Genomic DNA, 15,061 nt, shown 5'->3' with positions numbered 1-15,061 from the left:
AATGTACAGAATTCAGGCTAAATTTCATATTTGCAGTAAAATCTAAGTGTTTAGCAGTACTGAAAATACCCAATTGTAACAGGTAATTGGGTGCTGCCTGATTGAATCATAACATTGAAATCCTTAAGAAGGTTTTCTGAAAAAATGACACTGTTTTCGCCACTTGTAACAATGTTACCCTTGATATAACTTTTTTTGTTCTGGTATGTTCAGCTGTGCATAGCTGAGTCTGATGGGATAGTGAAAAATTGAATTGAGTATGTATTTCCATTATTATATATTTCAAATTATAAGCCTTTAATATAACCATAAATCTGTCCTGTTGTTAGCAGCAGTCAGTAGAGATGGTTTAAAAGTTACAAGGAAGATTCACCTGTTCGGCCATGAGATGAACAATGTTCCTTGGTTGTCAGTGCTGGAAAAATAAAAATGAGCTGTTTGTTTCACAGGATATGAATGAACCATCCAATTTTGTTTCTGGAGCAATTAATGGCTGTCCGAATAACAATTTAGAAAATCCTCCTTACGTACCAGGTAAAAGATAATTAAAGTGCATAACAAATAATGTGTTCCTTCTCCCAAGCCTGTCTATACCATTCCTTTTACTTTTTGTTTGCCTTTTTGCACATGCTAATTTATCTGATTTGTGCATTTTTCTCGAGTTTAATTTTTGTGGGAGAGATTTTAAATAGCTCACTGTAAACATGATTATTTTCTGTTTGCAGGTGTGACTGGAGGAAATCTGAGGTCCCGCACAGTGTGTATGTCTGGAAAACAATATTTATCATCCCATTATAACCTACACAACCTTTATGGGTTGACTGAGGCCATTGCTTCTCATAAGTGAGTGACAATTGAAAAAGAAATGCATTCATTTGGACTGGACACGGCATAGTCATCTGTGTAATTAGGGTTTTTTTTAACCCGATTGAATATCTTAAGTTTGCAAAAGCAAGACTTTTGAACTCAGTTTCTGTCCAAAATATTGAGGAACTGGATTTTCTTTGTCTGAGTTTTTAATGAATATTGTCAAGCCAATCCACTGATGCTTGATCCTACCTTTACTAAGTGTATACTTTTAGCCTTATTCACCGAATAGTGATTACACAAAAGAATTTGGATGTAGGTTTGCTCACTGACCTGGAAGGTTCATTTCCAGACGTTTCATTACCCCGCTAGGTAACATCTTCAGTGGGCCTCAGACAAAGCAATGCTGAAAATTCCTGCTTTCTAGTTTATATGTTTGGGTTTGAAACATAGAAAGCAGGAATTTTCAGCATTGCTTCGCCTGAGGCCCACTGAAGATGTTACCTAGTAGGGTAACGAAATGTCTGGAAATGAACCTTCCAGGTCAGTGAGCAAACCCACATCTAAAACCTTAACTAGAGCTACAAATCTTCTCAAAACTTGCTAACACTAGAATTTTGCTGCATAGTCCCCATCTAAGCCAAGGTACTGATGACAATTGTAGCACCAGCTAATTACTCTTTCAAATCAGCTGGCTTAATGCAGCCCAGTAAACTGAGGCCTTCATATCAATGATTCAGCTCCTGATGAGGCACATTCAGACATTGTGAGGTGCCTCTGATTTGAAATTGGCAGCATTCTGGCAATTGTATAAAAGCCAGAGTTAAAATGTTGCCTCTGGATGTATTTTGGTCACAACACCTGTTGCTGGCCAATTTACTCCATTGGTACCTATTGGAAATCTCAGACCTTCCTGTGAAGAATGACTTGAGTGCCCAGGAATTTTGGGATAATCCTTGAGTGCTTCAGCTTTCTCTAAATTCTAGGCACGACAGTATCTGTGATATTGTGATGTTTGTCCTAGATGGTTCCAACTGTACAGTGATAATACAGATTAAGGCGGCCCCACAAGTTGTACAGAAGCCATGATATCATTTGGGCCATTGGCTATATGTTTTCATAAGGATAGTGGAGAGATGCCAACAGAAACAATGGATGCATGTTGCTATTAATCTTAAGATCACTTTTGAAATGGTTTCAGTAACTTGTTTTAAAGTAAAGCTGATGCATCATTGAAGTCAGAAATAATTGCTTATTTTGAAAATAGATCTGTAATTGGCAGTTATCAGTAATGAATGGTTGTGCATTTTAAACAGCATTTGTTTTAACATTGTCTCTTTTGCATTAAGTGCTTTGATCAAGGTGATTGGAAAACGTCCATTTGTGATTTCAAGGTCCACATTTCCCAGTCATGGTCGTTATGCTGGCCACTGGACTGGAGACATTGCAAGTGGCTGGAAAGATATGTATTATACTATCCCAGGTTTGGAAATTAGACTAGACTCTGGTTTTGCCATTTTATTTTATTTGTTCTTTCTCTGGGGATATTACTTGACCTACTCAAAGTTTCTGAGGATCTTAATGCTACTTTGGAGCTTTTTATGGCTTTGAAAATGTGTAACTGCTAATCTGTTTAGTTTTAGATTCTAATGGTTGTGTTGCCAGTGTAAGGTGTGACTTTTAATAGTCAGAAAGTTATGGGTTCCTATATTTTCCTTGAGTTGAACTTAAGTTAAGGAGGACATTCCAGTGTAGTATTGAGGGAGACCTGAAGGTCATTGGAGTCATAGAGATGTACAGCATGGAAACAGACCCTTCGGTCCAACCCATCCATGTCAACCAGATATCCCAACCCAATCTAGTCCCACCTGCCAGCACCCAGCCCATATCCCTCCAAATACTTCCTATTCCTATACCCATCCAAATGCCTCTTAAATGTTGCAATTGTACCAGCCTCCACCACATCCTCTGGCAGCTCATTCATACATGTACCACCCTCTGCATGAAAAAGTTGCCCCTTGGGTCTCTTTTATATCATTCCCCTCTCACCCTAAACCTGTGCCCTCTAGTTCTGGACTCCGACCCCAGGGAAAGTACTTTGCCTATTTATCCTATCCATGCCCCTCATCATTTTGTAAACTTCTATAAGGTCATCCCTCAGCCTCTGACTCCAGGGAAAACAGCCCCAGCCTGTTCAACCTCTCCCTGTAGCTCAGATCCTCCAACCCTGGCAACATCCTTGTAAATCTTTTCTGAACCCTTTCAAGTTTCACAACATCTTTCCGATAGGAAGGAGACCAGAATTGCACGCAGTATTCCAACAGTAGTCTAACCAATGTCCTATACAGCTGCAACATGACCTCCCTAACACCTGTACTCAATACTCTGACCAATAAAAGAAAGCATGCCAAACGCCTCCTTCACTATTCTATCTACCTGTGACTCCACTTTCAAGGAGCTATGAACCTGCACTCCAAGGTCTCTTTGTTCAGCAACACTCCCTAGGACCTTAGCAGGACGTATACACTTAATGGTAGGATTTGCTTTCCCAAAATGCAGCACCTCACATTTATCTGAATTAAACTCCATCTGCCACTTCTCAGCCCATTGGCCCATCTGGTCCAGATCCTGTTGTAATCTGAGGTAACCCTCTTCCACTACACCTCCAATTTTGGTGTCATCTGCAAACTTACTGACTGTACCTCTTATGCTAGCATCCAAATCATTTATGTAAATGATAAAAAGTAGAGGGCCCAGCACTGATCCTTGTGGCACTCCACTGGTCACAGGCCTCCAGTCTGGAAAAACAACCCTCCACCACCACCCTCTGTCTTCTACCTTTCAGCCACTTCCAAATCCAAATGGCTAGTTCTCCCTGTATTCTGAGATCTAACCTTGCTAATCAGTCTCCCAAGGGGAACCTTGTCAAATGCCTTACTGAAGTCCATATAGATCACATCTACTTTCTGCCCTCATCAATCTTCTTTGTTACTTCATCAAAAAACTCAATCAAGTTTGTGAGATATGATTTCCCACGCACAAAGCCATGTTGACTATCCCTAATCAGTCCTTACCTTTCCAAATACATGTACATCCTGTCCCTCAGGATTCCCTCCAAAAACTTGCCCACCACCGAGGTCAGGCTCACCGGTCTATAGTTCCCTGGCTTGTCTTTACCATCCTTCTTAAACAGTGGCACCACGTTAGCCAACCTCCAGTCTTCCGGCACCTCATCTGTGACTATCAATGATACAAATATCTCAGCAAGAGGCCCAGCAATCACTTCTCTAGCTTCCCACAAAGTTCTCAGGTACACCTGATCAGGTCCTGGAGACTTATCCACTTTTAACCGTTTCACGACATCCAGCACTTCCTCCTCTGTAATCTGGACATTTTGCAAGATGTCACCATCTATTTCCCTAAAGTCTATATCTTCCATATCCTTTTCCACAGTGAATACTGATGCAAAATATTCATTTAGTATCTCCCCCATTTTCTGTGGCTCCACACAAAGGCCGCCTTGCTGATCTTTGAGGGGCCCTATTCTCTCCTCTTTTGTTCTTAATATATTTGTAAAAACCCTTTGGATTCTCCTTTTAATTGTATTTGCCAAAGCTATTTCATGGCCCCATTTTGCCCTCCTGACTTCCCTCTTAAGTATACTCCTACTTTCTTTATACTCTTCTAAGGATTCATTCGATCTATCCTGTCTGTACCTGATATATGCTTCCTTCTTTTTTCTTAACCAAACCCTCAATTTCTTTAGTCATCCAGCATTCCCTATACCTACCAGCCTTCCCTTTCACCCTGACAGGAATATACTTTCTCTGGATTCTTGCTATCTCATTTCTGAAGGTTTCCCATTTTCCAGCCATCCCTTTACCTGCGAACATCTGTCTCCAATCAGCTTTTGAAAGTTCTTGCCTAATACCGTCAAGATTGGCCTTTCTCCAATTTAGAACTTCAACTTTTAGATCTGGTCTATCCTTTTCCATCACTATTTAAAAATTAATAGAATTATGGTCGCTGGCCCCAAAGTGCTCCCCCACTGGCACCTCAGTCACCTGCCCTGCCTTATTTCCCAAGAGTAGGTCAAGTTTCTCTGGTAGGTACATCCACATACTGAATCAGAAAATTGTCTTAAGAAATTCCAGTCGATGTTTGGCAAGTTAAAATCCCCGACCTTACAGATAGCTGAGATCTCCTTACAAGTTTGTTTCTCAATTTCCCTCTGACTCTTGGGCGGGGGGGGGGGGGGGGGTCTATAATACAATCCCAATAAGGTGATCATCCCTTTCTCATTTCTCCATTCCATCCAAATAACTTCCCTCGATGTATTTCCAGTGTTTTGTGAGAATCTTTAGATGTGACATTAAACCAGCCTGCCTTTTCAGATGGACGTAAAAGATCCGCTGGCACTCTTTTGAAGAGCATGGAATTATTCCCAGTGCCATGGCTAATATCTGTCCCTTAACTGACATTACATATACAGTTTATCTGTTTTTTCATGTTGTTTATGGGAACTAGCTGTACATAAATTGACTGCCATGCTTCCTTTTTTAAAGAGTAACTAGACAGTCAAAAGTATTTACAGTAATTAGTTCTGAAATACTTTGGGTGCCAGGCTTTCATAAAAGGCACTAAATGTAAGTTTTCCTTTCAGTCAACTAACAAACTGATATTAGACCAACTCCAGGTTACTAAGCAGAGCAGTGATTGGATAAAAAATAATAATGCAGGTTTTGAGAGAACCAATCTTAGAACAAAGAAAATTTAGAGCCCAGGAACAGGCCCTTCGGCCCTCCTAGCCTGAGCTGATCCAAATGTACGGTCTAAACCTGTCGGTCAATTCTTAAGCATCTGTATCCCTTTCTCCCCACCTACTCATGCATCTGTCCAGACGCATATTAAATGAATCTACCGTGCCTGTCTCTACCACCTCTGCTGGCAACATGTTCTAAACGCCCACCACCCTCTGTGTGGATCTTAGTCAATAACACCTTATTACCTTGGATAAAGTGACACTGAGGGAGGAGGATTAAAGTTTAAACATGACTAAATCTTTGCATTGCATATGAGGAATTAATAGTACAGTTAGAAATAAATGGGTTTGATGCTAATCACCATTGTAAAGATATGGTTACAAGGTGACCCAAGTTGTGTGTCCAACAGAGACATGAGCACAGTTAGAGGTGAGTGTTGCAAAGGTAATATGGCGATTTATGGGGATTTGAATCTTCAGATCAGCTGGAGAAACTAAACTTTGGGGGCTTGATGTAGTACTGAAAATGTGTTGCTGGAAAAGCACAGCAGGTCAGGCAGCATCCAAGGAACAGAAAATTTGACGTTTCGAAAATAAGTCCTTCATCAGGAGTGAGGAGAGTGTGTCCAGCAGGCTAAGATAAAAGGTAGGGAGGAGGGACTTTGGGGAGGGGCAATGGAGATGTGATAGGTGGAAGGAGATCAAGGTGAGGGTGATAGGCCGGAGTGGGGTGGGGACAGAGAGGTCAGGAAGAAGATTGCAGGTTAGGAGGGTGGTGCGGAGTTCGAGGGAATCGACTGAGAGACAAGGTGGGGGGGGGAGGGGAAATGAGGAAACTGGAGAAATCCGAGTTCATCCCTTGTGGTTGGAGGGTTCCCAGGTGGAAGCTGAGGCGCTCTTCCTCCAACCGTCGTGTTGTTATGTTCTGGTGATGGAGGAGTACAAGGACCAGCATGTCCTTGGTGGAGTGGGTGGGAGAGTTAAAGTGTTGAGCCACGGGGTGGTTGGGTTGGTTGGTCCGGGTGTCCCAGAGATGTTCTCTGAAGCGTTCCGCAAGTAGGTGGCCTGTCTCCCCAATATAGAGGAGGCCACAACGGGTGCAGCGGATGCAATAGATGATGTGTGTGGAGGTGCAGGTGAATTTGTGGCGGATGTGGAAGGATCCCTTGGGGCCTTGGAGAGAAGTAAGGGAGGTGGTGTGGGCGCAAGGTTTGCATTTCTTGCGCCTACACCTCCTCCCTGATCTCCAGCATCTGCAGACCTCACTTTCTCTTTGGGCATGATGTAGTAGTCACTATCAGAATTAAGAAGTCTGTATCATCATGGACTGCAGTTTAGAAAGCGTTTTCACTTAACATTGTGAATCATGATTCTCTATCTGTGAATTCTGTTTTTATTCATTTGTGGGACTTGGGTGTCACTAGCTGGTCAGCATTGATAGCCCATCCCTATTTGCCCTTGAAGATGATGAGCTGCCTTCTTGAATTGCTGCAGTCCACTTGCTGTGGGTTGACCCACGATGCCAGTAGGGAGGGAATTCCAGGATTTTGACCTAAAGACTTTGAAGGAATGGCAGTATATTTCCAAGTCAGGGTGGTGAGTGGCATGGAGGGAATTTGCAGGTGATGGTGTTCCCAAGTGCCTGCTGCCCTTGTCCTTCTAGGTGGAAGTGATCGTAGATTTGGAAGGTGCTGTCTAAGGATATTTGAATTTCTGCAGTGCATCTTGTAGATAGTACAAGCTGCTGCTGCTGAAAGCTGTGCTGGAGGGACTGAATGGCACCACCAAAAACAATCAAGCAGGTTACTTCGTCCTGAATTGTGTCAAGCTGCTTGAGTGTTAGAGCTGCAACCATCCAGACAAGTGGGCAGTATTCCATCACACTCCTGACTTGTCTTGTAGATGGTGAATAGACTTTAGGGTATCAGGAGGTGAGTTGTTCACTGCAGTAACCCTAGTCACTGACCTGTTCCTGTAGCCACTGTGTTTATGTGGTGAGTCCAGTCGAGCTTCTGGTCAATGGTAACCCCAAGGATGTTGACAGTGGGGAATCAGTGATGGTAATACTGATGAATGTCAAGGGGCGGTAGTTAGTGTCTCTTATTGATCATAGTCATTGTCTGTCTGGCATTTGTGTGGCACGAATGTTACTTGCCACTTGTCAGCCCAAGCCTGGATATTGTCCAGATCTTGTTGCATTTGAGCATGAACTGCTTCAGTATCTGAGGAGTCGCAGATACTCAGAATACTCAAGTATCAAATATTTTCAAGATGGAGATTGATAGATTTGTGAACATAAAGAGCATTAAGGAATGTGGTTAGTGTGGGAAAGTGCTGTTAACAGAGGATCAGCTAAAATCTCACTAAATAATAAAGCAAGTTTGAATGGCCTGCTGCTCACTTTTCCTGCGACTATTCAGCAACATGCTTGCTTGAAAATGTATGAGAAGTTCTGAATTGTCTGAGGGTAGCTCGTAGTCATTCCTCAAATTCATTTTTACTTTCTGATATTTAATGGTAAGCTTTAATTATGCTTTCTGATGTATCAAAACATATCACTGTAACATTTAAAAAAATTATGAGCAATAAAGATGATATAGCCATTCAAGAGAAAAAAATTGTCATTGGTTGGATGGCTGTTCAATTGAAAATTTTGTAGTCAACCAATTGAAAGGTGACTTTTTTAAAAAAAAAATTCATGACTTTTATTCTAACCTTGTTCTGGGATTTGTCTGTGGAATGCATGATCAAGTTGCTGCTTCATCTGACCATCTCTATATCAGGCCATACATCAGCCACTAGAAAGTACACTACAGAAGTGTCAGATGGTTGTTTTTTTTTTCTTGTTTTTATATTGATTCCAGCTGCTTGCTCATATCTCTACTAACTTCCATACAGTATGACTCTCTGGCTGCATATAAAGATAAATTCTGGTTTAAGCATAATGTAAATTTGAGAGTATGGTGTATGCATGCAACAAAATACTTTTATTAAATTTTCAATAGAATAATCTTTATTAGTAGCTTTGAATTGTGAAATAACAAAAATAAAACTCTGCATTATTTTGTGTATTTCACAGCAATAATGCTGTTTAACATGTTTGGAGTCCCCCTTGTTGGAGCAGATGTCTGTGGTTTTCATTGGACCACCACTGAAGAACTCTGTGTGCGCTGGACACAACTTGGATCATTCTACCCCTTTATGCGGAATCACAATGACTGGAAACAACCGGTTAGTCCTTTGGAGCCCATTAAGTAACTGACATTTGACTTATTGAATTACTAATTTTAGTTATTTTAAAAGGGTGTGTGTGTATGTACAGTACCTTTTTTGAATGCAGTGTGAAATTAAAAGATTAATCATTAGAATTCTATCCAGTTATAGATCCTGTGAAAAAAACTGAGTTACCTATACCATTTCTAACTGGAAAAGGATATTAATTCCAAAGCAAAGTTTACCCTGTGTCATTCTTTTAGTTTTTAACAATGTTTGTTTGGTAAGAAGCTGAACTTGCTGAAGGAGGGTTTGGGAGAAAAGCAACTTTGAAAGGAAATTTTTTTAAGGGATGAATTCTAAAAGTCTAGCATTTCTGAACCATTTGGACCCTCCCTTCCACAATATTGGAGTTTCAGTTCTAGTCTGAATCTGGATTTGAAAGAAGAACACTCGTCTGAGAAACTGGTATATGGCTGTGTTCAGGAAGTAAGTGGGAGGCATAAGACCATGATTGTGAGTCAGAAATGGAGACTGGACACAATTGAAAACAGGGAGTAGATGAGCACCCATTCACATAGCAAACACCATTAGAACAAATCTTGCACTGGTCAGGGATTATATGCCTCATTGAAACAAAGCATTAGATTGATTGACTTTCTTTGAAGGCTTACTGTATACAATGGGAAAGATACCATGAGGGAAAGGAGTGAAAATTCTAACGTGAAGCTCAGTCTGAGATCTTTTGGATGTTGCCCTTTTATATTTTAAAAAAAAGTTAGCATCTAAGGTTTTAAGATTTAGGGCGCAAGAAGCGTGCTCTACTAGTTCAAAAAAGGCTTCCAAAAGAAGGAAAGCAAAGCACTTATAAAGCCAAAAACACTAAGTAGATCTGAGTCGAAAGTGTGGTGCCAGAAAAGCACAGCATGTCAGGCAGCATCCGAGGAGCAGAAGAATTGATGTTTCGGGCATAAGCCCTTCATCGGGAACGAGGCTCACTTTTTTCCACCTAAGTAGATCTGGCAGCATCTCGGCAGAGATAGTCAATATTTGAAAATTGGATATAAATTAACTTCAAGACTTCAATATTAATGTAAGCAAAAATTAGTTCCAGGCCAGCCTCACTCTGTCAGGTACTTTTGAGGATTTGTCTAAAGTCAGCTGCTGGTGATACCATGATCTGATCTTGTACCTCATTTCTGTGATCTGCTTCTGCATCCTCATTCGTTCAATAGTTTCAAAGGTTGAGACCTAAAACTAGACCCATTCATTTCACAATCTCTATAAAACGGTTTCTGATGTGAATGGACGTTTTACCTCTGGATGCGAATACCAATTGTAAAATGAATTTGATTTTGTTTTCCAGTCTCAGGAGCCATACGTCTTCAGTGAGTCTGCACAATCAGCAATGCGAAAAGCTCTCTTCATGCGATACACGTTGTTGCCTTTCCTCTACACGCTTTTTCACAAAGCTCATTCAGCTGGAGAAATGGTTGTCCGACCATTGTCATTTGAGTTAGTTGCCTTTTTCAATTCCTATGTATTTTAAAAAAAGGAATCTTCACCCTAGTGAGATTGGTAATTAATAGCTGTACAGAAAGCTGAATTGACACTAATTCAAATCTTGTTTTGCCTATGGATTAATTTTAGTTCAGTATGATTTTAATCCAAAACGAGAACACATGGAACCAGAAGTGATCATGATTCATGTCAGTAATGATTGGAAGGTAGAAGGCAGTTGGAATAAAGGATTTGCTTAGAATACACCAAAAGTACTGTAAGCAAGTTGGAGTACTGCATTTAAGGAAAGCTATGGAATGTTTGGAGCAATGATTTACCAAGATGATGTCCAGACTCCAAAATACAAATTACTCAAAGATCACATAAACTAGCATTATATTTCTTTTCGGCACAGTCAGTGATTTTAATTAAAAGTTTAAGATAATGGAGGAACAAGTAAAGAGTAACTAACTGTCAAAAGAATCTTGGGCAAAGAGGTGTTGTCTGCATTTTGGAAGCAGACCATTCAAGAGTGAAACTGGGAAATACGTGTGAAACAAAAGCACGTAGAACTTATTCAACCACAATCTGTAACCTTATGCTGTGGCATAGAATAGGGGCTATCATTATCATTGTACTAGAGGATCAATCTTGGCTCAATATGAAGTATCCGAGGCCATACAAAAAAACAGCAAAAGACCTATGTAAAATTGAGATGTCAGTCTATTCAAGCTACAACACAACATGCCAGTCAAGCAGTGCAAGGAAGCATGAGACAGAGCTAAATGATCCCACACCACCTGGATCAAATCGAGGCTCTGCAGCCCTACTACATCTAGCCAGAAAGGTTGGTGACAAGTGAACCACTCACTGGAAGAGGAAGCTTCTCAAATATTCCCATCCCTTTTGATAGAGGAGTCAAGCACATCCATACAAAAGATAAAATGCTGAAGTATTTGAAAGCATGTTAAGCCAGATGTGCTGAAAGAAAGATGTTCAAAAAAATGATGTTAATGCATAACTGTATGTACTTCGTATGCTGAGAATAACTAGATTGGCTGTTAACCACCACAATCGGCTCCCGAGGGCCCTAGCACCAAAGATGCCAGTCTTTAATCAAGTTGCTTCACCCCATGTCTTATCAAAAACTGAAGGCACCAGATACTAGGAAGACAGTGGGCCTTGACAACATTCCAGCAATAATACTGAAGCCATGTGCTCCAGAACTTGTCATGCTCCTAGCCAAGCTGTTTTAGTACAGCTGCACCACTGGCATCTACTTGGCAAAAGCAGAATAAATCCAACCTGGCAGTTAGTACCCCATAAGTCGACACTCAATCAGCAAAAGATTACCTAGACAATAGGTGCAGGAGTAGGCTATTCTTCCCTTCGAGCCTGCACCACCATTCAATATGATCATGGCTGATCATCCTTAATCAGTATCCTGTTCCTGCCTTATCTCCATAACCCCTGATTCCACTATTCTTGACAGCTCTATCCAACTCTTTCTTAAATGAATCCAGAGAATGGGCTTCCACTGCCCTCTGGGGCAGAGCATTCCACACAGCCACCACTTTCTGGATGAGAAGTTTCTCAAGCAACATTTACTCGACAATAATCTACTTAGTTTGAATTTTCAGGCCCATTCGGATCCTGGTTACACTGAAGCATGGGATAGAAAAGCTGAACTTGAAGGGAAGAGCAGGTGACTTCCCTTGCCATAAAGGCAGCATTTGAATGAAATTGGCATCAAGAAACCACAGCAAAACTGGGGTCAATAGGAATCAAAGGGAAATCTCTCCTGGTTACAGTCATACCAAGCACAAAGGAGTTTGTAGTATGGTAGATTGGTCATTTCAATCCCAGCGCATCTCTGCTGTAGTCCTCTGACAACATTCCAAGAAATTCAACACGATCAATAACACTACACTGCTTGAATGGGCACCCTATCCAATGGTTTGAGCATTCATTACCTCAAACACATTCACAATGCCAGTAGTATCTATTGTCTACAAGACTCCCCACAGTTTCTTCCAAACCTGTGACCTCTATCATTAATAGTAAGGAAAAGGGCAGCAACAAGGAAATAACCATCTGCAAATTCCTTTCCATGGCACACACCACCCTGACTCTTTGCACTATATCACCTTTGCTGACACTGTCAAAATCTTGGAACTTTCTAATAACAGTATGGGTGTACCTACACCACATGGAATGCAGCGAACGATACCTTCAATGGCAGTTATATGTGGACAATAAATGTTGGCCCAACCACTGAACACATTACATGAATTAACTTTGGAAAAGCTCTTCAAAATGCAATTTATGCAAGAAATATTAATTTCAAATTGAGATGTTGATGAATTTTCATGAAACGGTACTCAGAATATTGAGTAAAGGTGGGCATATGGATTAGGTTTCAGGATGTGTTGAGTGGTATTGTTGAAGCTTCAGTCCTTTATCAGCAATGTTATCTGGCTTAGAGGAATAGACATTTAAATGCAAGTCTGTAGATGATGGTAAATTATAAGGAAACAGTAAGTAGTGTGATAAGCTAGAAAAGGAAGGGGCACGACACTCAGTTCCATGTGTGAAAGCATTAACTTAGTTGCTTTGGATTTGTAAATAATGAATTGATATATATTGATTTATAAGCAACATGAAACCACAAAGGAATTTGGATATGCATGTAGCTCACTTAAACTATTGCAAAAGCTAATTTTTTTTTGTTTGTTGGCCTTTTTTCCCCTAAGCGGACAGAATTACAATTAGCATTAAATTATGCTGTTGTTGCACAAAGCCTTTGCAGTATTAAGTTTTCTATTGGGGAGTGAACCACAGGAAAAAGATTGATTTTGGAAGGGGTACAGTGTGGATTTGTCAGAACAATAACAGGAGAAATTGAGGAGAAACTACACAAACTTGGCCTGTACTTCCTTTCATTGAGATAGTTTAAGGATGGTCTAACAGCGGTTTTATAATAGAGTTTTGATCAATTAGATAAAAGGAAACATTTTTTTTCAGTGGAGGATTTGAGACTATTTAAGACCTATTTTAAAATTTGACTTTCTAGGAATGAAATCTGTTAACACATTTTCCATGAAATGAATAGGAGGAATGTGGAACTTCCCCCAAAAAGACTGATAACTGAGTTCAAGAAAACTTTTGAGCATTATTAAATATATTTTTGTTGACTAAATGTATTAAATAATTTGAAATGAAGACATGTAAAATGAGTTGATCTGTGAATTAATCTTAATCAAGTTGAATGGCAGGCTGTAAGTACTGAATGTTCCTATGATCATTGACCCAGTTGCAAACAGTAATTATTTTTGCTGGACCCTGAAAGTGTATACTATTTTCAGCACCTTGTATTTGAAATTATAATTCAATATAGTCTACATGCAAAACATGCATATACCAAGTGAGATGTCAAAAGGACAAAACGATCTTGAATCTAATTGTGATCTGAGCCAGATGTTTGGATAACAGTGGGCTTATTTTTGTAGACAGTTCCTTATTTAAAGAGGACCAGTTGTTCAAATTCACCTCAGAGCAGTAAAATTGTGTTTGGTATTTCACCAGTGAAATATTGAAATTTTTGAGACCCTATTAACCAGTGATTTCTCCAATGTTTATAAGGATGTCCTTTACTGTTGTTATCATTAGGTGGTTTCTTGTCAGGAGCAATTATAATGTCTGCTTTAGGACATCTTTAAGGAAAATAATCCAAGTAGTTTTGTCAAATCTCTTGTGTTGGAGTTAATCCACATATCAATATGTTGTCCTTTGCTTTAGATTCCCTCAAGATCCAAACACTCCAAGCATTGATCGTCAGTTTATGTGGGGTGAGACACTCCTCATCACTCCAGTATTGGAACCTAAAGCATTGGAAGTGTCTGGCTACTTTCCTCCAACAACATGGTACAGTCTGTATGATGTAAGCGTTATGTTATGTTGCATTCTTGACGATGATGTTGCATCCAATGCCATCTTGGATTGTATATAGTACTAAATCCATGGGCTTACTGCAATCTACATTTGTGCCATTCTCTGATCTGACCCAGCATTCAAATTAGACCAAAATGCTTGTACAATTGCCTTGCACATTTTTTTTTGTTAGTTTAATTTATGTGCTCAGCACTTACTACCTGAAGGCTATGTTGGGAAATGCCACACAAAATAACTACTTTATTCAAATCTGTGAATCACATTGATTCAGCTAAAATCAAACTAATTAATTATTTAGTTAACAGTGTAGTATTTACCTTTAAAGGTACAATTTACCTTTATTTTAATATATCTTCCTGTGATCTTATTTTAACCTTTTTTAGGGTTCTGTTATCCATAGCAAAGGACAGTATATTATACTGCAGGCGCCATTAGATACTATTAATGTCCATATACGAGGAGGCTGCATTTTACCTACACAGGTAAGGGTATATATGACTTCAGTGGAGATGAATGGTACAAAATGAGTGATAAGAATTCAGATGCTTCTTAAACAATCAAGCTGATTTCCATTCCCAGGTTTCTTGCCAGCTGATATTTAATTTTGGTGTAACAGAAGAGGGAATCCTTTTTCAAAAGCTCCCCTTTTTAACCTTTTTTTTGTCCTCTTGTTTCATTTGAAATGCATTTTTTTTTTTGTTTTAACATGTCTTGTTTCCTGGCCATGTCTCGCTTCACTGATTAAATTGCATCGTTAATGAGGCCTGCAATTGAACAGCTCAAATTAGAATATAGAATCAGAACAGTACAGCATAATACAAGCCCTTC

The 15,061-nt window shown here is 39.9% G+C and overlaps 1 protein-coding gene across 1 annotated transcript in view; it reads left to right on the top strand.

The window, feature by feature from the left end:
* Positions 1 to 15,061, top strand: part of LOC132828021 (lysosomal alpha-glucosidase-like) — a 47,824-nt gene that overhangs the window by 22,676 nt on the left and 10,087 nt on the right. The window contains exons 11-17 of the mRNA XM_060844909.1: positions 450 to 534; positions 726 to 843; positions 2,157 to 2,290; positions 8,649 to 8,800; positions 10,149 to 10,297; positions 14,081 to 14,222; positions 14,617 to 14,715. Of these exons, the coding sequence (XP_060700892.1) occupies positions 450 to 534; positions 726 to 843; positions 2,157 to 2,290; positions 8,649 to 8,800; positions 10,149 to 10,297; positions 14,081 to 14,222; positions 14,617 to 14,715 (879 nt within the window). The remainder of the gene's footprint in view (positions 1 to 449; positions 535 to 725; positions 844 to 2,156; positions 2,291 to 8,648; positions 8,801 to 10,148; positions 10,298 to 14,080; positions 14,223 to 14,616; positions 14,716 to 15,061) is intronic.

This window comes from Hemiscyllium ocellatum, chromosome 25 (assembly GCF_020745735.1).
Source record: "Hemiscyllium ocellatum isolate sHemOce1 chromosome 25, sHemOce1.pat.X.cur, whole genome shotgun sequence".
NCBI classification, from domain to species: Eukaryota; Metazoa; Chordata; class Chondrichthyes; order Orectolobiformes; family Hemiscylliidae; genus Hemiscyllium; species Hemiscyllium ocellatum.
Note: the sequence above shows the minus strand (reverse complement) of the source record. Positions and strands in the feature narration are given on the sequence as shown.